General features: G+C 36.7%; 1 protein-coding gene and 1 pseudogene across 10 annotated transcripts in view; both read left to right on the forward strand.

The window, feature by feature from the left end:
• LOC105639629 (vacuolar protein sorting-associated protein, putative (DUF1162)) overlaps nt 1-23,279 on the forward strand; it is a 30,143-nt gene that overhangs the window by 6,341 nt on the left and 523 nt on the right. For 2 of the 9 annotated variants that reach the window (XM_037638273.2, XM_037638309.2), the window contains exons 6-35: nt 179-422; nt 497-885; nt 1,050-1,173; nt 1,255-1,376; nt 3,083-3,747; nt 3,875-3,992; nt 4,088-4,204; nt 4,846-4,940; nt 5,621-5,772; nt 7,233-7,288; nt 7,373-7,586; nt 8,597-9,016; nt 9,091-9,368; nt 9,508-9,593; nt 9,676-9,762; nt 9,874-10,135; nt 10,244-10,651; nt 10,756-10,852; nt 16,745-17,064; nt 17,224-17,463; nt 17,628-17,795; nt 18,004-18,132; nt 18,225-18,314; nt 20,019-20,125; nt 20,205-20,353; nt 20,966-21,048; nt 21,124-21,219; nt 21,351-21,473; nt 21,802-21,885; nt 22,695-22,838. In XM_037638273.2, the coding sequence (XP_037494201.1) occupies nt 179-422; nt 497-885; nt 1,050-1,173; nt 1,255-1,376; nt 3,083-3,747; nt 3,875-3,992; nt 4,088-4,204; nt 4,846-4,940; nt 5,621-5,772; nt 7,233-7,288; nt 7,373-7,586; nt 8,597-9,016; nt 9,091-9,368; nt 9,508-9,593; nt 9,676-9,762; nt 9,874-10,135; nt 10,244-10,651; nt 10,756-10,852; nt 16,745-17,064; nt 17,224-17,463; nt 17,628-17,795; nt 18,004-18,132; nt 18,225-18,314; nt 20,019-20,125; nt 20,205-20,353; nt 20,966-21,048; nt 21,124-21,219; nt 21,351-21,473; nt 21,802-21,885; nt 22,695-22,838 (5,667 nt within the window). Of the gene's footprint in view, nt 1-178; nt 423-496; nt 886-1,049; nt 1,174-1,254; nt 1,377-3,082; nt 3,748-3,874; nt 3,993-4,087; nt 4,205-4,845; nt 4,941-5,620; nt 5,773-7,232; nt 7,289-7,372; nt 7,587-8,596; nt 9,017-9,090; nt 9,369-9,507; nt 9,594-9,675; nt 9,763-9,873; nt 10,136-10,243; nt 10,652-10,755; nt 10,853-16,744; nt 17,065-17,220; nt 17,464-17,627; nt 17,796-18,003; nt 18,133-18,224; nt 18,315-20,018; nt 20,126-20,204; nt 20,354-20,960; nt 21,049-21,123; nt 21,220-21,350; nt 21,474-21,801; nt 21,886-22,694; nt 22,839-23,279 lie in introns of those variants that run through there. The other 7 variants (XM_020681631.3, XR_005177906.2, XR_016320211.1 and 4 more) reach the window with 7 other exon arrangements.
• On the forward strand, nt 10,859-13,244 carry LOC149497923 (uncharacterized; annotated as a pseudogene). The gene is made up of 2 exons (XR_016320214.1): nt 10,859-12,762; nt 13,077-13,244. The product of XR_016320214.1 is annotated as an uncharacterized LOC149497923 (transcript).

The following is a 23,279-nucleotide window of genomic DNA, read 5'->3' on the forward strand; positions in this document are numbered from 1 at the left end:
TTTATTATCTTTTCTACATGATTGCAATGTTGCACAATGAGTTTTGTGCTTTTGGATTTTCTGCACATGAATCTTGACTTCACCAGATTCAGCTGAGGGGAACAAGTGAGACATTATGATATTATCTACAGCATTTTACTGTTTTCTAATGGGAATCACACATTATACTGTTGAGCAGGGTGGTCATCTGTTTGTTGAAACTACAGCATCGGTGATATTTGCTCGGTGTTTTGCTTTGTATCTTCATTGTTTAACAAGTGTTTTATCAACTGTAAAAATATCTGCCAAACAAGTTGAAAATGCTGAACATGATGTCCAAGAGATACCACAGGAAACTCAACAATCCTGCTGGGAAATGCCTGAGACTTCCACTGTAGATGTCTCTCAGTTTTCTCTTATTCTCCTTATCGAAAATGATTCTGGTATACATCCTGTTTTCTGTTGAATTTGATAATTTTGCTGTATATAGTGTTTACATAATAGTCATTTGGTACAGGTGGTTTTCAGGAACTTGTGACTGAGCTTGATGTCTTTGTGAAGCTTGAATCAATAAACGTGCAAAGGAGGTTCACATTTGAACTTTCTCGCATGTCAATCTTTTCTCAAGTCCTTCAAGAATCTGCCAAAAATGAAAATCAATTTCCTCATTTTTCTTCTGCCATGTCAAATGAGTCATCATCTCATTTTACAGCCAGAGATCCTGCCGTGGGATTTCATCATATGGATGGAAGTCATGCAAATCCTCGGAATTATATATTGAATAAATTAGTTGCTTCCATATCAGCTGCGAAGCCCAAGAATGGGCCCCTGCCACTTGATCACGTTTGGATTGGCAATGGCTCTGTTTCAGGTTTTGACATGACAATTTCTCTATCTGAAATATTGGTAAGTGATTTAGTTGCTTCTCTTTCTCTTAAAGTTTCTAGGCCTGTATTATGCTAAATTTTTCATGCCGTGGATGCTTTGCTAGTCAATTGTTTATGCTGTTGATGCTTTCCTAGTCCCGTCAGTAAAGCATGTTTGTTCCTTGTTTTTGGCTACCATGTCAGATGTTTTCATCAATCGTTCCATCCTTCTCTGGTGGATACAACAAAAAGGGAACCAATGATCTCAAACAAAGGAGCTGGTCCAGTAACCAAGCAGAGAAAAGATTAGAAGATATGGTTCCTAATGGTATGCATGTTCAAGAAGTCTATAGTCTCTATCCCAAATTTTGGGGGAACTTGAAATAAACTTTGTTCTTGACATGTGTAGGTGCAATTGTGGCAATTCAAGATGTGCATGAACACATGTACTTTGCAGTTGAAGGAGAAAACAACTATACTTTGGTTGGTGTAATCCATTATTCTCTTGTTGGAGAAAAGGCTCTTTTTAGGGTAAGCAAACACCATTACTTTTATTTTCATTCAACACATCAACCTTGAGTTTTGGGAAGCATAAATTCTTAAAGAATTTACAAGTGTGTGTATATTGTTATCTATCTGAAGACCTTGGCACAGCATGCAGACATGGTAATTTTTGTACACTTCACTGGTAGACTAATTGGAATAGTTTGCATATTTTTAGTAGTGGCTTTGGGGTTTTGCATTAGTAAATGTGACATGTCTGTTTAATTATTTTGGAGATCTCCTTTCGTCAGTGGTTGTCACTAAAAGCTTTACTTCTTGATGTTGTAGGTATTGCATATCTTGGCTTTTTCAGATGCTTAATTTTGTACTTCAATGGACCTTGCAAATGACTTTTTCCCCTGTCCCCTGTTCCCTGTTCCCTGTTCCCTCCTTTGATCTGTAATCATTTATTGATTGATTGATTGCAGAAGAAATAAAAGTAGGTTTGGGAACAATTACCCCTGCACCTTCTTTCTTGGTTGTGGGGGTATCATTTTTAAGTGCAAAGATATTTGATGACCTTTGGCAACTTTTGATTTTCTTCCATAAACCTTATAACCATGTGCAAGCCAATGTTGGAACCGGTCTGGTGAATCAGTTTTGGACTTTAAAGGGGTGTTATGAAACTAAATTTCAATATGCCTGATCCTGTCGCAGAACAGGACACCTTTTGGAGACTAGATACTCTTTGTGCTTTCTTTTGTGCTCTGTTTTCCATGGCATCACCATGTTGCATAAGCAGATCATGGATCTTTAATTCTAGTTTTCCATCCTTCTTGGTCTGTCTTATGGTATCAAAATGGCTGCCTCACGTAGTTAATTAATGTATGTGCTATATATTAATTACATGACTTGTTTCTCTCTCTGTTCAAATTCAATCTCGTGAGAAGGTGAAGAAGTCCAGTTATTTGTGTAGTTGAAATTCTAGTTTGTTCAAGAAGCTTTATTCTAATCCATGTTGTCATGATGTTATAACATTCTGGGGCAAAATTTTTAGTTCATACATGGTAATTTCTGAACATAATATAGTAAATAGGTGTCTATTTGGCTTAATTTGTATAGAATCTAATGTGACATTTACATGACTGATCTAAGATTCTAAGGTGGTGCGGTGCACTCTCTTACCCTCTTCAATAAGAGGGGGGTTGTTAAGAGTACGAGAATAGGTCGTGTCACAGGGCGATTTATTAACTTCCCCTTGTCCTGATTCTTCTTGCGACCGATTGTGATAATTAACTCAAGCTCTTCAAAGGGAACTTGAAAACCTTGGACTTCGTTAGAGAGAGAGCTCCAGATCTCTGTGTTTGAGTGGAACTCTGACTTCACTTTTTATTATTCTGACTGTCCTTTAAATAGGACTAGACTTACTACATGAATAGTAAACCTATAAATTAGGCTCCTTAAAAATAGAGAGAAATGCAACTCCTATACTAAAGGAGAGTAGACAGCTTGAGTTAAAATACTAATCCTAAAGTGACAGCCAAGCCCTAAACAACAGCCAAAATTAATTGCCTTTCCTAACATAGGATCGGCCCACAAAGGGATCCACAACAGGGATGCTTCTGAATTATACTAAAAGCATTTCACTGTCACTTGTGACAATAGTTCTATTTGAAAAGGAAAAGAATTCTTAAGTGTTTGGAATTCATCACTTTGGACTTTACTTTATGACCTCTTTTCTAACTTACTTGTAGGTCAAACACCACAAACAAAAAATATGGAGTTCATCAGTTTTATGGTTCTCCTTGATCTCGTTGCATGCCAAGAATGATTCTGGTGAACCCTTGAGATTGAATTATCGTCCTGGGTCAGTTGTTGTTGACATCTCCAGCACAAATGATAACAGATGGTCTCTTTGGAGAGCACTCTCTAATGAGCCTGAAAGCTACAAGGGTGATGTTGAATTGGAGCCATATAATAATTTGGTTAGGAATAAGTTTTACCTGATCAATAAGAAGAATGACTGTGCTGTTGCTTTTATCGATGGGATTCCAGAATTTGTCAGGAAGCCTGGAAATCCTTTCAAGTTTAAACTATTCCAGGACCATACTTTGAGTCACAATATTATTACTTCAGATAGGTACTCTTTGGAGACTTCTGGAGTCAACCTGCATTCTAGGGTGCAGAAGGAGGACAGAACTTCTTATCAGAGTGGAAAACTCCCTTGTGTTCAAATTGAGATTGATAATTTGAATCTGACCATTGTTAATGAACTTCAAGATTCAAAGGACAGGTTTCCTCTCCTTCGTGGTTGCATAAAAAGTGCAGAAATCAATGTTCAAATTCTGTCTTATAAAACCAGAGTTATGAGTACATCATGTGCTTCTCTATATTATTTTTATGCACAAAGAAATTCTTGGTGAGTATTTATTCTGGGAAGACTAGTATAACTAGTTTGATGTTCTTATTTAGTTGCCTTTTACATTAAAACTGATTACTGTTTGGGAAAATACCTATTTTATTTCCCTTTTTCCTGTGCATTGTAGGAGAGAACTTGTTCGCCCAGTTAAAATTTGTATATTCTACCGTTCAAGTTCTCAGATTCTAAGTTTGGAAACTGTTCATCGTGGAGTACCAGTTCATGTCTATTGCAGAACTAAGGAGGTCAGCAATAATCATATGCGCAAAAAATAATTTCTCTGACAATTTTTTTGGTTTGGTTCTCACAATATACAAGTTACATTTTGGCTTCTTGACAGTGGGACATATCTCTAACTGAGGTTTCGCTGGATATACTACTTCTTGTCATTGGGGAATTAAACTTGGCTGGTCCGTTTTCAGTGAGGAACTCCTTGATATCGGCCAATTGCTGCAAGGTTTGTACTTCCTTTGTTACTTCTTATCCCACTCCTGTCCATTTCTGTTGTGTCTTTGTTTGCAATATTTCCATGTGCTAATTTATACTTATTTTCACCACTTCTTTTTTTTTCTGCTTAAGCATTGGAACATTGGCAATTTCAATATGCCATTAGATCAGAGAATCCCTTTTGGAGCTTGAAATCTTGGGACCTCCTATTATTTGACTGATAATTAAGGGCCAGTGAGACTGCTTGTCACGATGGAATTTCCTTCTTTTTTTTTTTTTTTCCAAAAAAAAAAAAAAAAAGAGTAGGTTAAATTCATATCCAACTATGGAATACCTTCAACATTGCCAGAGAGCATGTTGGTATCTGATATGTTTCTTCAAGAGATTCTTTTGAACATTTACTGTTGGAGTTGGTGCTATTTATGCTATCTGAGTAAACTTTAATTTCAGGCAGAGAGTTTCTGTTGCATTTGCTAAGTGTCTTTTTTAATGAGCTACACTTGTTATTGACAACCGAAAGCCTACACTCTCTATTATTGTTCTATCTCCCTTCATTTCTTCTGTTAGTCAACTCTCCTCTTCTGTTATGTTATAGTGATATTTTCTCTAGCATATTGCAAAAAGTTTTTTACAACTATTTTTTCATGGCAGGTGGAAAATCAGACAGGTTTAAATCTTCTTTGCAATTTCTATGATAACAAAAGTGTGACAATAGCCAGAAAACAGTCTGCTTCTGTATTTTTAAGGTAACTTATGTGTACAAATAAATTATAATCTTGTGAATTTGCTACCACAGCTGCATGTTCTTCCCCTTTTTTTCCATTTGGTGAAAACTGGAATATAAAATTAGTTATTGTCCCCTTTAATCCTAGCTTGTAGTGGAATGACTATATCTTGTAATCAATTCCTTAATTCAAACTCACCCTGAGGCTGATCAATTGTTGATTATGAATGTACTGCCAGGGAGGCCAGAAGCATCTTCATTCATATTTCCAGAATTTCAGAATATAAATGGAGTAAATTGAGCAAACATGCTAATAAATTCAGTGCACTAAGTTTATCTTTTTGATGATATGTCCTTACCTAATGATTACATCTGAAAGTAATTTTACATGCAATTATTCGGGTGGTTTATCCATGATTGCATCCAACAACAAAACAATAGGATATAACTGGGAATTCCTAAAGCATAGGCCATTACTGCAAATTGGAGAAAATTTCATTACATTTTTTTGGTGATTAACCCTTTCATATCTCATGTGAAAATCAGTGGTTTTTGAACTTTCATGTTGATCTTTTCCAAAAATCTTTTTCCTGGAGGTGATCTATCAATGTCCAAAATTACATGCATGCTGTTTTTTGTGTATATGTATTGTGGATTAATATATGATTGATCAATAACCTATGATTATTTTGTGGTTTAAAGGCAGCCTGTATTAGCAAGCAAACCTCCAGAAGGTGCACCATTTGTTACTGTTCAACTTTCTAATCTTGGATCTTTTTCAACTTCTTCACTACATCTTTCTCTTTTAAAATCTCAAACGCTTGCTTGGAGAACACGCATAGTGTCAGTTTCAGGTATGTTAGCTCTCAATGGGGCATTAATTATTCTTTGTGGGTCATCGATGCCTTTCTAGTTTCTTCACATAATTTTATTTTATCTATAAAGAAAAAGGACTTTCCTTTTTTGTCATATTCAAAAGGGATATTTTGAGCATAAGGGAATGCAGTTGTTATGAATATCTTTCCAAGTCCTACAAAGTTTTTTCTTAATCAAGTAGTTGAAAAATTAAATAAAGGAACAGATAAGCTTATGTGTGGCATACACAAACAACCCTTCCTTTCTAGTGCTAGTATATTAGTCACTTGGTATCAACGGGGCATCCAATCTGACATGGATTAAAATGCTTAACTAACTTTGTGAACTAACAGAGTAGTAAATTACCTCTGTAAACTGTTGGAGAAGGAGAATTATTAATTTTTTCTGTCAACAGAAGGCAGAATGGGTGTTGAAATAGAGTGGGAATGAAAGCAAAGGATTCATATAGCCGACTCCAACTAGTTTGGAATTAAGGCTTAGTTGTTACAACGTAGGACAGCATCGGAAGTCTTATTCATCTTCAACCTCCAGCAGGTAAAATCAGGCTGGGATTGGGGTCATGCAGACGCTTCAGAAATTGTTTCCGATTCCAATAATATATCTGATACCGAATTTCAGATACTCAATCATTTGAAATGACTTGCTATCCAAATGGACTCTTTTCTTTTTCTCCATATTCTTTTGCACAGTAAAATCTGTAGAAATGAAGAAGTTCTATAAGAGAAACTAAGATTAAAGTACCAATTTAAAACTATGACAAAACCTGGTTCATTTTTTAAAAAACTTAAAAATTTGACAGTTTATTGAAACTGTATTCCATTAGGATGCTTAAGTTGGTCATGTTAAGTTGCGATTTTTGGTTTTGGTAACTGAGTTTAAATCATTGAATCCTTCTAAGATTTATTAGTTTGAACCCTTTTGTGATCTGACTAATTCCTTGTATGCTTAAAGCCACTTCATATAAAAAATATATCAAATCAAAGTGAAATCAATGACCTTCAATTTAGCAGCTTCACAGGCTTGTCATTTGCTGCTCAACCTTATTTCTAAACATCACTTGTGTGCCATGTGACCTACTCAGGAGCACTTAACATTTTGTTCATAACTCCATATGGTGCTTCAGCTTGTAGACATCCACTGTGCATTGTTATTTGCCATCAAAGCAACTCTTGATTGATGGTCAAATAAAAGTGATGCTTTGTTGGTACTCAAATAAAATTTTGTCAGTGCTCAATTTTTTTTTAATTATATACATGATACCAGATAAAACTTGTTAGTACTCAAATAAAAATCCTAATTAAAATATGTTTTCTTGGTGTAATTATCCTTATCTAAAATGAAATCAAATTTTCCCTTTTCCTGATTTGGTCAATTTATAACCTTATGAAAAACTTGTAGATTCTAAGGGTTGCATTTAACATTTTTCTTCCTTGAACAGATTCAAGAGCTTACCCTGGACCATTTGTAATTGTTGATATTTCAAGAAAATCTAAGGTATTTTCCCCAGTTGCTGCTTGATTTCCTTAGGTTGAAAAACAAAACTATCTTGATGATATTTCATATTTTCATTTTTTATAGGATGGTTTGTCTATTGCCGTTTCTCCTTTAACCAGAATACATAATGGAACTGAATTCTCCGTTGAGCTACGATTCCGACGACCTCAAGAAGATGAGAATGTATTTGCTTCTATGTTGCTGAAGAAGGGGGATTCAATTGATGATTCCATGGCAACATTTGACGCTATAAATTTGTCTGGTGGATCAAAGAAGGCATTAATGTCTTTAAGCATTGGTAATTCCACAGCTTAATGAAATCAATTTGAACATTCTATGGATACGTTTCAAGTATTATTATTTTTGGAAAATGACAAAACCTTTCTAAGTTTAGGCAATATTGATAGTTGGTCTTTTCTTTTTCTTTTCAAATTAAACATGGTCCTTGAATTTTTATATTCCTTATAGTCTACTCCTCTATTTAGAGTTTTAGAATGGTATACACTATGGTCCCTAAGTTTTTGATTAACTACTTTGTCCTTGAGGTCTGATTTGTTGCTCATGTAGTCCAAATTTTTAGGGATTAAATGATTATTTCTTTTGCAAACATGGGAAATAAAAGTTTCTCACCCGAAAAGGCGAGGGACTAAAGTATGTCATACTTTATCATAATTTCTGAAGGGTAAGGAATTTTATAATTATAAATGATAAGGACCAGATTATTCAAGGTGGGAAAAAAAAAACAAAATATAGATGTAAAATTCTCAATAATTTGGAATCATATACACATGTTGGGGGTGGGATGGAGGTGTAAGCAAAATCTCCAACTTGAATCTTAGCTGGTGTTGTTTTGGTAAAACCCCCACTGTTGGTCTTGCCCAGTGCACGAGAAAAGCACTTCTTACTGAGTGAAGGGCATGCTACAAGTCTACACTTGTTTGCAAGAATGTCTGTCCATGTAGTGTTTGTTTCGCCTCAGTACTAAATGTTATATGAAAATATATTTCTAAAGTCTTGGAAAACTCAAGGCTCGGCGGCCTAAACCTCATGTCCATAGATCCAGGTGGGATGTGCTTTCCATATAAGGCCAGCATAAAATGTACCATAACTTTTAGTTGTTAATCTCTGCCATGATGCTTTATACTCCCTTCATTTGCAAGCTAAGGAAAAAAAAAAAAAAACATGGTTGGACCAAATGAGACATTTAGAATTTGTTTGACACTGCAGCCACAATTGAAAACCTTGATATGTGTATTTGTCTTTCTCTGACATTTCTTGGGACTTATGTTTTTGGTAACTGAATTGCAGGTAACTTCTTGTTTTCTTTCAGACCTGAAATATCAGATGACCTTTCAAATTCCAAGAGAGCACTTTCAGTGGAATGGTCAGATGAGCTAAAAGGTGGAAAGGCGGTTTGTCTTTCTGGAATTTTTGATAAGTTGAGCTATAAAGTTCGAAGGGCTTTATCCGCTGAATCGATAAAATGTTCCTTTAGCACTGCATATTGTACTCTCAGATCTGAAGATGCTTCTATCAACAACCTGCATTTTCTGATTCAAAGCATTAGAAGAGATGTTCCCATGATACATCCTGATAAGTCTAGTGATTCTTCTGAAGGTATAAATTCAGCAGTAGCACTACAGGAGCAAAAGGAAATTTTTCTTCTTCCTACAGTACGAGTGTCCAATTTATTGCACTCAGAGATACATGTGCTTTTAACTGAGACAGGTAATGACAAATGTTCTGCAGCAATCATTCTTCTGTTTGCAATAGCACTACTCATTACTTTTATCTTGGTGCAGCTCTGCATACCACCTCTGTTAGTGACAATATTGGAAAGGAAGCAACTATAGCATGTGGATCAACAGCAGATTTTTATGCTAATCCTGCCTTAATATATTTTACAATCACTTTAACTGCTGTTAGATCAAGCTGTAAACCAGTGAATAGTGGTGATTGGATCAAGAAGTTAATTAAGAACAAAAATGATGTCCACTGTTTGGAGATTGATCTAGATTTTGGTGGTGGAAAGTACTTTGCATTGCTGAGATTGTCTCGTGGGTTCAGAGGCACACTAGAGGTTGTTATGCTGTTACAGCTTCATGAACTTCACTGTTTTTTTTATGTGCACTAGTTCCAAGGGCACTTAAAATAAGTTGGATTGCTGTTCATTTGTGGTTTTTCATCTTGGTGTAAAACTAACTATTTAACCTTTTCAGGCTGCTATTTTTACACCATATTCCTTGAGAAATAACACCGATTTTCCCCTCTTTTTCTGCGCTCCTAATCAGAAGCCTCTGTCTAGGTACTTACCAAGCATGATAAATGAACCTTTTAAGCATGGTTTGTTTGTCCTTTGTGTTCGTGATAAGAATGGCTATTTGCAGGGGTGAGGTCAGAAATCTTGGTTCCAGCATTCCTCCTGAATTAGGTTTATTTTGCCCCCCAAATTCGATAAGGTCATGGTTTTTAAAGTAAGATACATATACCTTTTTTAGTGCCATATAATTGTCAAGTTCATCCTTGTATATACATTTTATAGGTTTTGATATCATCTCATAGGATTTTAAAATTTCATTTACCAGATCCCACAAGATGCAGCTCAAATTGTTGGAGGACCATTCATCTGAGGTGCTGTTAGACTTGGATGCTTTATCAGGAGTCTCAGAGCTAAGCTTAGAGATAATAGAAGAATCTGGGCTCAAATTTATAACAAAGTTTGGAGTTTCTATTGGACCATCGTCAAGTGTGGTGGAAGTTCCATCACAAATTGTAACTATGACCCCAAGGCATGTTATATATAATGAGTCAGAGGAAACTATCACTATCCGTCAATGCTATGTGGAGGTATTCTTTCAGTTACAGATATGTGCTTCATTCAACTTGTTTGGTGAGTTTGCATAACTTGTGCTCTTACTCCTTTTTCTCTCCTTCACCACCTTTCCTGTTGAAAAGGACGGAATGGCACACATGAGCTACATCAACAGTAAAGAGAGAAAAATACTACGACTGCAGAATTGTATTGGCAAGAGCAAGGAATTCAGTATTTTTGAGAATGTCATCAGGAAGCATAGGCATGATATTGATACTTCATCAGTATATATACAGTTTCAACTGAATGATTCTGAATCAGGCTGGTCAGGGCCATTATGCATTGCTTCACTGGGATGCTTTTTCCTGAAATTCAGGAAACAATCAAATCCAGTTCAAGCTTTGAGTAACAACACAACAGAATTTGCTTCTGTTCATGTGATAGAAGAAGGTTCCAGCCTTGGGTTGCATTTTTATAAACCGCCAAATGTTAATCTACCATATCGGATTGAGAATCATTTACGTGATGCATCTCTCACTTACTATCAAAAGGTTGTGCTGTTATTCCCTTCATCCTATCTATGAGTTCCAGTTGGACATTCTTATGTCAAATTATTATGTGTAACAATTCTAATTTGTTGTTGAGAATTTTCCAGGATTCATCAGAGCAAGAGGTTCTTGGATCTGACTCTGTTGCTCATTATGTCTGGGATGATTTGGTTCTTCCACATAAGCTGGTTGTTATAATAAATGGTAATCACCTACTCAGTGTTCCTTCTTTTTTCTTAACTGTAATTGAGTCCCCAACAAGTCCAATTACATTTTCCATATTGGAGTTTCTCTCCTGGAATACCTGGTGCTAAGTTCCTCCACCCTGCAAGAGTTTATCATTTATTGACCACTAATTTTTCTATGAAAACATGGAATGCATCAGGGAACCATATCTTTTAGCAGAGTAGCATTTCAATTCAGTGTTCTTGATGTAAACGCCAGAATGATGTGCAAAAGGAAACTTGGTTTTCAAATTATCATTGTATTTGTTAAGGATTAGTTGTAAATAGAACTCTATTAGGAGTTGTAAATAGAACTCTATTAGGAGTTAGATTCTAAATAGGTTTATAGTATCTTGTATGTGTATATATATGTGTCCCTATTGATGAATCAAATATAGAAAAATATTTTCCCACATTAAATCTACATGGTATCAGAGCCTGTGGCTCTTTAAACTTGATTTTTTGCCGTTTGCATAGAAAATTCCGGCGTTCCCTCAAAATCCGGTCACCGGATTTCCTGCAGGTGGTGGCTGTCAGTGTTGGTGACTGTTCTAGGGTCACTTTTTTGTCTCACCGCCCACTCCAGGAGTTGCTCCAGCTGCCGATCGGTCTTTCCCCAGAATCCGGTCACCGGATTCCCTGCGCGGGGGCCTCACGCGGCGATACAAGATTCTGCTACAGTACCACGCGCCGGCGCGTGGCGGCGCGTCCAGCTGTTTCCGGCGATCGGAAATTGTGTTCTGGCTTCGTTTTTCTGTCAGCAGTCTACTCAGGTGGTTGTTTTTCGGATCCGGCGACATTTTGGTAGGGGCGTACTCAGTTTTGTCAATTTGGCGTTTCAGGTTACCTTTCGCTCCTGTTTGCATTGAAAGACTATTTTTTTGGTGTCTGTTTCTGCGTTGCTGGTAGGGGATTTAGTTTTTATTAATAATGGATCCTCCAACTACAGATTCTAAAACTACTATTACTGAATTGATCCCAGCAATGAATAAGATCACAGAACATAAATTGAAAGGAAATAATTATTTAGATTGGAGTAAGACAATTCGAATTTATTTGCGAAGTGTTGAAAAAGATGATCATCTAATTGATGATCCACCAACTGATGACACTAGGCAACGTTGGCTCAGGGAAGATGCTAAGTTATTCCTACTGATTCGCAATTCTATTGACAGTGAAGTAGTTGGATTAATCAATCATTGTGAGTTTGTTAAAGAATTAATGGAATATCTTGAATTCTTGTATTCGGGAAAAGGTAATCTGTCTCGTATGTATGAGGTCTGCAAAGGATTTTATCAGGCTGACCAGCGAGATATGCCCCTTACAGCTTATTTCATGGAATTTAAAAAGATTTACGAGGAACTTAATGTTTTATTGCCTTTTAGTCCCGATGTTAAGGTTCAACAAACGCAGCGAGAACAAATGGCTGTGATGAGTTTTCTTGCAGGTCTTGCTCCAGTTTTTGAAACTGCCAAATCACAAGTTCTTTCAGGCAGTGATGTTACCTCTCTTCAGGAGACTTTTGCTAGATTGCTACGTACTGAAGGTTCTCATACACCTTCCCCTTCTGATAATAGTGCCCTTGTGAGTCATAATCAAGTAGCTAGACAGCCAGGAACAGAGGAAGAGGAGGAAATAACCGTGGTAATGGACCAATCACTCGGGAGACAAGCATTCTTATCTGTCATTATTGTCATGAACCTGGTCACACTAAACGGTATTGCAAGAAACTAATAAATAAGCCACCAAGGGTAAATATGGCACATCAAGATTATGCAGTTACTTCTTCTGACAACAATGTAACAATTTCTGCTGCGGAGTATGCTGAGCTCTCTAGATACCGTTCCTCTAAGTCTACTGATTCCTCAATTGCTGCTGCTGCCAACTCAGGTACTCCTCCTTCCTGTCTTATGTCTACCTCATCAGAGTGGGTCATTGATTCAGGTTGCACAGATCACATGACAGGTAACCCTAGTCTCTTATCCTCATTAAAAGAACCTAAACAATTTAATCGTCATGTTACTCTAGCTGATGGGTCCACATCTCCTGTCAAGTGTATTGGCACTGCCAATCTCATTCCATCTCTTCCATTGTCTTCTGTTTTTTGTTTGCCTCGTTTTTCGTTTAATCTATTATCTGTTAGCAAAATTACTCGTATGCTGAATTGTTGTGTCAAATTTTATCCTACTTATTGTGTGTTTCAGGATCTTTTGACGAAGCGGATTATTGGTAGAGGACGTGAGTCTAGTGGCCTTTATCTTCTGGATGAACACGTTTCATTATCTCTGGCTTGTGCTGGTGCTCTATCTCCTCTTGAGGTTCATTGTCGTTTGGGTCATCCATCATTGTCTACTTTAAAGAAGTTGTGTCCGCAGTTTTAGTCTTTATCAAGTTTAGAATGTGAATCTTGTCAATTTGCCAAACATCATCGTTTACCTTTAGTTCCTCGAGTCAATAAACGGGTTTCATCCCCTTTTGAGTTAGTTCATTCTGATGTTTGGGGTCCATGTCTTGTTATTTCTAAAACTGGCTTTCGGTATTTTGTAACTTTCGTGGATGATTATTCTCGTGTTACTTGGTTATTTTTAATGAAAACTCGTTCTGAGATATTCTCTATTTTTTGTTCTTTTTGTGCTGAAATTAAAACTCAATTTAATACTTCTATTCGCATATTGCACAGTGATAATGCTAAAGAATACCTATCTAGTTCCTTCCAATCTTATATGTCACAAAATGGTATTCTCCATCAAACGTCTTGTGTTGATACTCCTCAAAATGGGGTTGCAGAAAGAAAGAATCGACATCTTCTTGAGGTTGCTAGGGCACTTTTATTCCAAATGAAGGTCCCTAAACATTTTTGGGCTGATGCTGTCTCTACTGCATGTTTTTTGATTAATCGCATGCCTTCTTCTGTGCTTAATGGTGCAATTCCTTATAATGTCTTGTTTCCTTCTAAACTTTTATTCCCCATTGAACCTCGTATTTTTGGTTGTACTTGTTTTGTTCGTGATGTTCGTCCACAGGTTTCCAAATTAGATCCAAAGTCCCTTCGTTGTGTTTTCCTTGGGTATTCTCGGCATCAAAAAGGGTATCGTTGTTTCTCTCCCGATCTTGACCGTTATCTTATTTCTGCAGATGTCACATTTTTTGAGAATACTCCATTTTTTCCTTCTTCTATACATAAGAGTGAGGGGGAGGATGATGACCTTTTAGTCTATGCTATCCAGCAAGTTCATAAATCTCCTGCTCCTGCTCGTATTCCTGACCTTGCTCCTGCTCCTACTCCAGTGTCTGCTGCTCCTATGCCCACTCCTGCACCAGCATCTACACGCCCTCGTTTTGAACAGGTTTATTCCAGGAGACTAGGGACTCTTGACTCACTTCCTCCACCTGCCGTTTCAACAGAAGATCCGGTTCTCTCCACTCAACCTGAGCCTGTGCCATCCACTCTCCAGTCAGACCTTGACCTTCCCATTGCTCTTCGAAAAGGTAAACGCCAGTGTACCTACCCTATTTCCTCTTTTGTTAGTTATGATCATCTTTCTTCTTCATCTCGTTGTTTTGTAAGTAACTTAGACTCTGTCTCTATTCCTAAAACTGTTGTCCAAGCTTTGTCTCATCCTGGTTGGTGTGCAACAATGAAAGAGGAGATGGCTGCCTTAGATACTAATGGTACTTGGGATCTTGTGCCTCTCCCGGCAGATAAGAAAGCTATTGGTTGTAAGTGGGTTTTCACCGTTAAAGTGAATCCTGATGGGACTGTTGCTCGTCTCAAGGCTCGATTAGTTGCAAAGGGCTATTCTCAGATCTATGGCCTTGATTATTCTGATACTTTTTCTCCTGTTGCCAAATTGTCTTCTGTTCGTTTATTTATTTCATTAGCAGCTACTTTTGACTGGCCTTTACATCAGCTGGACGTTAAAAATGCCTTTCTTCATGGGGATCTTCAGGAGGAAGTTTACATGGAGCAACCACCAGGCTTTGTTGCTCAGGGGCAGTCGGGTAAAGTGTGTAAACTTCGAAAATCTCTTTATGGCCTAAAACAGAGTCCTCGAGCTTGGTTTGGTAGATTTTGCAATGTGGTACATCAATTTGGCATGCAGAAGAGTACTTCTGATCATTCTGTATTTTTCAGAAGTACTAAGACTGGTTTGATTCTACTTGTGGTTTATGTTGATGACATTGTTATTACAGGGAGTGATTCAGCCGGCATTACATCACTCAAATCATTTCTCCAGACCCAATTCCAGACAAAAGACTTAGGACTGTTGAAGTATTTTTTGGGTATTGAAGTATCTAGGTGTAAGAGAGGCATCTTCTTATCTCAAAGGAAGTATGTCCTTGACTTACTGAAGGAAACTGGAAAGTTGGGTGCCAAGCCATGCAGTGCTCCAATGACTCCAAATATGCAACTTTCAATTGGTGGTGAGCTATTTGATGATCCTGAGATGTATAGAAGGTTAGTGGGCAAATTGAATTATCTTACCGTAACACGTCCAGATATTGCTTACTCTGTGAGCGTCTTGAGCCAGTTTATGTCTTCTCCTACTGTTATCCATTGGAAAGCTTTAGGACAGATTTTGTGCTATTTGAAAGGTAATCCAGGTCGTGGCCTGCTTTACAGTAATCATAGGCATTTGAACATTGAATGTTTTTCAGATGCGGATTGGGCAGGTTCGAAGGTTGATAGAAGATCAACTTCAGGATATTGTGTCTTTGTAGGTGGAAACTTGATATCATGGAGGAGCAAGAAACAAAATGTAGTCTCACGATCGAGTGCTGAATCAGAATATCGAGCTATGGCACAATCTGCTTGTGAATTAATTTGGATTCGTCAGTTGTTAGAGGAAATTGGCTTCAAGTCATCCTTGCCTGCAAAGTTATGGTGTGATAATCAAGCTGCTCTTCACATTGCATCAAATCCAGTATTCCATGAACGAACAAAACATATCGAGATTGATTGTCATTTCATTCGTGAAAAGATACAACAAGGTGTTATCTCTACAGGACACGTTAAAACAAGTGAACAGTTAGGGGATATCTTTACAAAAGCTTTAAACGGACCCCGGGTTGACTATCTTTGTAACAAGTTAGGCATGATTAATATCTATGCTCCAACTTGAGGGGGAGTGTTAAGGATTAGTTGTAAATAGAACTCTATTAGGAGTTAGATTCTAAATAGGTTTATAATATCTTGTATGTGTATATATATGTGTCCCTATTGATGAATCAAATATAGAAAAATATTTTCCCACATTAAATCTACAGTATTAAATGTAACAAAGTCAATGTGTAAAATAACCATCCCCCATCATAAGATACTGGTTTTGGGAACTTCATTGTTATTGATATTGTTACTGGGCTCTAGGAGCAATTAGTCAAATTTATTAACAATTTATTTAATAATTGGGTTTATAATGAGTTGGACTTACCTTTAATACAAAACAGCTTAAGCCTTTTTGGTTGGTTCACCTTCCTTATCATATACTGTACACTTGTGGGATTCCCACACATATTCTGACACTTCCCTCTCAAGTGGCAACTGGGGAACTTGAGAAGCGTAGGATGGCCTGACACAGGTTGATCAGGGTACAACCCGCTCAAGAGTGTTCCTCATGCAGCATGGATTTTGGTCCCATGCCATGGTACCATTGTTAAATATGGGCCCTAGGAGTAATTAGTTAATATCATTAATGATTCATTTAATAATTGAAATTATAATGGGCTGCATTTACCTTTAATACAAAATAGCCTAGGCATTTTGGTTGGTTCACCTTTCTCATTATATGCCATACACTTTTCATATATTTAAGCATGTGGGTTTCTCATGCATATTTTAAATAATATGACATAACTGACATGTTTCATGCAGATATGCACCTATTACGTGAAATTAACTTGGATAAGGTGCGGGCTTGGAAACCTTTTCGCAAACTTAAACAACACAGAGGGTTGGCGTCTCTTTCGCTTTCTGACAAAAAGCCCAGAGACCAAAAAGATTATTTTGGTCAGTTGAAAAGCACGGATATTGTAAACATCGGGTATGAAATATATGCAGAAGGTCCCACACGTGTGTTGCGTATTTGTGAGTTTTCCAGCAGTCAGAAAGAGAACATAGTGGTTCAGTCATGTGCAAAAGTCCAACTAAGAGTATATCATTTTGCAATCCACCTACTTGAAGATGGAAAGCAGGTCAGTCTCAATGGATATTCTGTCAATGGAACTCATTCTCTTATCTAATTCCTTGGTGTTTTTCCTGAACCTTCTTTATAGATCCACAAATTTTACCCATTATGCATTTCGTCACTAATCTCATTTTGCTTCTTTATTTGGTTTCTCTTTTATTAGTAGACCACCATGGATTTCCCAGTGAAAATTATTTTGTATGTGAGGCTAGCTTGGCAATATCAGTTGAAGAAGTGGCTGATGCAATGGCTTCATTTTTATGTTGATCTAATGCTATTGTTTGTGAAGGATTTAGATAACAATGAGGAACCATGCTATACACCATTTATAGTGGCAAGGCTTGGCAACATCAATCTGGATTCTATCATTACTGATCAGCAGAAATATAATCAGATTAGTTTGCAGGTAGTAGCTTTTATACATCTCGCATTTTTTATGAATAATGAATTGGAAAATGACTATAGCATATGCATATGATCTTTTGATTGTGGAAGATGTTATAGTAAGAATTGGGCAGGAAGTTCCATACAATCATATACTGATAATGTGTCTTTTTAAACTAAATGCAGTCATTAAATATTGATCAGAAGTGGACTGGTGCTCCTTTTGCAGCAGTGCTTCGGAGACATCAATTAGACTCCATTGACTCAAATGTTCCTGTACTCAAAGTTGTCTTCATCCTTCTTTCAAACAACTCCAATGTTAGACAAGTTAAATACTTGTCCATTATTCTGCAGGTACAATCAGGCATTGCTCTAGCTTTTTTTCTATGGTGCCAGAGGAATATAGTTTTTGTATATGCTTCTAAGCACCTCAAGTTAGATATTCCTATGGTGCCTGAGGAATATAGTTTTTGTATATGCTTCTAAACACCTCAAGTTAGATACTAATAAATGAATCCATGCATGGGCTTCTGTAGCTAATTTTGACTCAATTGTTGCACAGCCAATTGATCTGAACCTTGATGAGGAGACTTTAATAAGACTTGCCTCATTTTGGCGAACATCTCTCAGTGACTCGAGTGCTCCAAGTCAGCGGTATTACTTTGATCATTTTGAGGTCCATCCAATAAAGGTTTGATGCTTTTCTGGTCTACCTTAGAAGCTTTTTCACTTTCACTTTTGTCTGTTAGTAGCAATCTGACCTATGTTTGCGATGTCCTGCAGATTATTACAAACTTTCTCCCTGGAGATTCATATTCAAGCTATGATTCAGCTCAGGAGACTCTAAGGTCATTGCTGCACAGTGTGGTGAAGGTGTGACTGTTACGGTCCCAAATTTGGATCTAGTTATGGGTCTTTGAATTAGGGGATCAGGTTTGAGATGGGTATCTTAGTAGGAGTTTTCTTCCTTCTATCAATGGTGACAGACTTAGAGAGAATCTGCAATCTCCTAGAGCTCATTAAGAGAGAACTCTAAAATCTCTGAGTTTTAGGAACTCGAAACCTTTTCATAAAATTCTGCTTACATTTTTCCTGATATAACAGCCTTTTAAACAACTAAATGTAAAGCTAAAACTACCCACTACCCACTAATAACTACCCAATACAATAAGTTACTTGCTTAACCACCCCACTAATAGCCACTAACAAAGAAACTGATAATAACATGATAAACACTGAATAACTAAATAAAAACACCCTAAATAGCAGTAAAACTACCCTAAGTCAAGCAGCGCCATAACATTACACCCCTTGAAAAAGTGCTTGTCCTCAAGCGCAAAGGATGGATGACATGCAATCTTCAACTTGTGAAAATGCGATGCAAACAAAATCCTTATCACCCTCTATTATTCTGCAAATAAGGAGCTGTTTATTGTGCTTCTATATTTAATTAATATTCCTGGATCAAATATCTCTTCTAATGTTTCCTCTATGTCATTCTCGAATTGCTTCTTCCCACGCCCTTCCCATTTAGAGGCTGTCAAATCACAAGCAAGACCCTCTAATTGTGCTAACAATTGATGTTTGATTATTTCTTTCTTTTGCTCCGCTCTATCTTCTGTACACACAACTATTGAGACTTGAAACATTTGCTGGAAAACTATTCGCTCTGCGGCAGTTTTAGGTTGTTCCAATTTTGCCAACTTTCCTAAATTATTACTCCTCATAGGTGGTCCAAGAACATCCAACTTTGTGAATTTCCAAACAATTGTAGTGCCCCTAGGAGATTCTAGACTGGCTGAACCTATTGGACCCTTTGCTTTCGGTGCTTGACTATGGCTGCTCCCTTCCATTGTTGATGTTGTTTTAAATCAGAAAAAACACAGGTGAGGGCATCTAACTTGGATTTTAGTGCTTCATGTCGGACTTTGTTGGCAGCTTGCTCCTCTAGGAATAATGTTAAAATTCTATTGAGTTGTTGTTGAATAGAGTCGCCCATAACCAGGCTCTGATACCAAATGTTACTGTCCCAAATTTGGATCTAGTTATGGGTCTTTGAATTAGGGATCAGGTTTGAGATGGGTATCTTAGAAGGAGTTTTCTTCCTTCTATCAATGGTGACAGACTTAGAGAGAATCTGCAATCTCCTAGAGCTCATTAAGAGAGAATTCTACAATCTCTGAGTTTTAGGAACTTGAAACCTTTTCATAAAATTCTGCTTACATTTTTCCTGATATAACAGCCTTTTAAAAAACTAAATGTAAAGCTAAAACTACCCACTACCCACTAATAACTACCCATTACAATAAGTTACTTGCTTAACCACCCCACTAATAGCCACTAACAAAGAAACTGATAATAACATGATAAACACTGAATAACTAAATAAAAACACCCTAAATAGCAATAACACTACCCTAAGTCAAGCAGCGCCATAACAGTGACGAACTCTTTCTCAATATTTTTTTCCAATAAATGTGAAAGAAGCACTTAATCTCCTTGTAATTTTAGATGTTCAAAGCTTATATTGGTGATTTCATTGTATGAGTTCTCGTTTCCCTACTTGTTCTTCTGTAGGTTCCTCCCATAAAAAATATGGTTGTAGAGCTCAACGGGGTCCTGGTTACTCATGCTTTGATAACCATGCGAGAATTATTCATCAGATGCGCACAACATTATTCCTGGTAAGCCTCTTCCTAAATATGTTTTCATTTACATAAATAGAATTTTAAAGCGTGTTCTGAAATTCACTCTATAATCCAGGTATGCAATGAGGGCCATTTATATTGCAAAAGGAAGTCCCTTGCTTCCACCTGCTTTTGTGTCCATATTTGATGACCTCGCTTCATCTTCTCTTGATGTTTTCTTTGACCCTTCTCGAGGGTTGCTTAATCTTCCTGGCTTTACATTAGGTAATAATTTGGCAGTATTTCTTCTTCTTTACAAACGTAGAATATATCAATGTACTTTTTTATTTGTAGATTGAGCTTTGGTTTCCCCTTTCCACATTGGAAGTTCTACTATATTATGATAGCCAATCAGAATAACTGTCATCAAGATAATAAGTTGAAACCAAATTTGGGGAATTAAAATGCTTTCCCCATTTAACTCATTTCACTTTTTCCTGAGATCCAGTCTCTTAAAATACTGACAAATAATGGGGAAGTGCAGTTTATCCTATATGTCTAGGTTGGTGTAGCTTTTATTATTGCACAAGGGATGCACAAATAGCTCAACTAAGTCATATAATCTCTTCAAAAACTCTAAATTTTTCTTCGATGAAAGGTAAAAGCAAATTCTACTGTGAAGCCGTATGCAATGCACAAAAGAATTTAAATAAAGGTACCAACATTGATACTGTACTGTCATTGGGTGGTGGTGGCAGTGGTCTTTTTGTCTAATTTTCTGTTTTTATAAGCTGTTTGTGAGAGCATGGATGACTTTTAATCTAAATGTACCATGCTTGAATTATATTTGTTTCCTTGGTTCTGTTATTTGATTTTGTTTCTGCTTGTTAAGGACAGACACCTTCAAGTTCATCAGTAAAACTATTGGTGGTAAAGGGTTCTCAGGCACAAAACGCTACTTTGGGGATCTGGAAAAAACTGTATGTTTTGTGCATTTCTTTTAGTTAAAGAAAAAGTTCCCATGCCACTCACTAACGACATTAATTGCATGGCAGTTGAGAACTGTGGGATCAAATGTGTTGTTTGCTGCTGTCACTGAAATATCAGACTCCATTGTGAAGGGAGCAGAAAGAAGTGGTTTTGATGGAATGGTACTAATCATATTCTCCCTGTGAATTATTGTTATATTTATGCTAATAATGCTAAAAAAAACAAAGAAAAGTATTTGATTAATGCTGGAATTTTCAACATTGACATTTTTGCTTTGCATTTTATCATGAAGGTGAGTGGATTTCACCAAGGAATAATGAAATTGGCTATGGAGCCATCACTGCTGGGAACTGCTCTGATGGAAGGTGGCCCAGACAGAAAGATCAAGCTTGATAGAAGTCCTGGCATTGATGAGGTAATTATCTTTGACATGCAATTCATTGATGTATGAAATTTCACTTTTTGTTTTGATATGCCTTTATTTGTTGATGAAGATAGCAGACAAATTCTTTGTGTGAATTAGTCACTTCATTATGAAGCTAGTAAACTATCAATGTGTTGGTGCACAGAGAGAGTATAAGTGACATCTATAAATTAAGCAGCACCTTTTCCAATAGTAGTTACAATTGGAAAATGAAGTTTTCTTGTATTCTGATATGCATTTTACTGTTAAAGGCCTTATTGAGCACATGCTACTATTTTTATGTTTTTAATTAGTCCTACTGGTTGTTTGGAATATGCAGTTATATATTGAAGGTTACCTGCAAGCTATGTTGGACACAATGTACAGGCAGGAGTATCTGAGAGTCAGAGTGATAGATGATCAGGTAATTATTGAAGGGGGATATTTATAATTTTTCTGCAGGATAACTACGTCCATAATCAAAATGTCTATATTTCACCCTGGTCATGCTTTATTGGTGCGTGTTCTGATGAGTCTTTGCATGAACAATGGTTCTTTTTCTTTCTCCTTTTGTTATATTATATTTCTCAAGGGAAAATTACTTTTCCCCTAATGCTTTGTTTGGATTAGAGAGGAAAGGAAATAAGAGAGATTAAGTAAGCAAAATAAGATGGAAACGGAAATTTTGAAAAGGAAATTATGTTTCTTCATTGTGTTTGGATATAGGAGGAACATAAAACTATTTTCCCTCCACTAGTTTATTGTCATAGTTTGTTCTATTTTTCTTCCAATTCAGAGAGAATTTTGGAATGAAACAAATTTTATTTCTCTTCCGGTCCTTATTTTCCTTCTTCCTAAACAAGGGAAAATAGCATTCCCTTATTATTTTCTTTAGTTATTCCCTTTCCTTTCATATTTCCCCTCTTAGCCTAAGAGTAAGAACTCAAAAGTCTCCTGTCTGATGAATCAATATTTGACATTTGATAAGACTGTGAAACTGCAACTTAAAACCTTAATTTGATAATACTAATCTGATTTTGCTTTATTCCAATGCCACGAGTCCTTTGTGATGTGAAATCATGGGTTTGATGAATGTGCTACAAGTTATCCTTTCCTATTTGGGAAATCACATGCTCAAATATTTTTCAAACTACCTATGCTCCGAGTGCTGGTGCTATCCTTTTTTGATGATAACATTTTTTTTTATTTACTAATTTATACTTGCTCACTTAGGTGTTTCTCAAAAACCTACCCCCAAACAGTGCCCTCATAGATGAGATCATGGATCGTGTGAAGGGTTTCCTTATAAACAAGGCATTGTTAAAAGGAGATTCTTCAGTTTCTTCTCGCCCTTTGCGCCATCTTGGAGGAGAAAGTGTAAGTGGCCTTAACTTTTTAACTTCACTTACCCTGTTGTATTACATTTTTTGTTATTGAATCCCTTTATAGTGACGTATTTTTGACCTTTAAACTGGATGATCTACTGGCTTAGAGCCAAATAACAAATACAGATGTCCTTCAGTCTACATAGCCATCCAAAGCCAAACTTCTAACTTGCAGTAAATAAATGTCTATCTTGTCGGTAATTTTGACCCAATGAATTGTGCATAAAACCAATTGTAGTAGTTGCATTTCTTATGGCTTTCAGTTTAATTATTTCGTTAAGTCCATGATCATCAATGTTAATATACTGCTGTCTAAATCTGCATATGATAATTTTCGCCTGTATATTTTCGGCCATGAGATTTTGGAAAGAAAGTGACCGCTGAAAATGTATCTACCAACTTTCTCTTTATAATCTCACCTTACTACTATAAG

This window comes from Jatropha curcas, chromosome 3, assembly GCF_041381405.1.
Source record: "Jatropha curcas cultivar XTBG-Jc1 chromosome 3, XTBG_Jcur_1.0, whole genome shotgun sequence".
Taxonomy (NCBI): Eukaryota; Viridiplantae; Streptophyta; class Magnoliopsida; order Malpighiales; family Euphorbiaceae; genus Jatropha; species Jatropha curcas.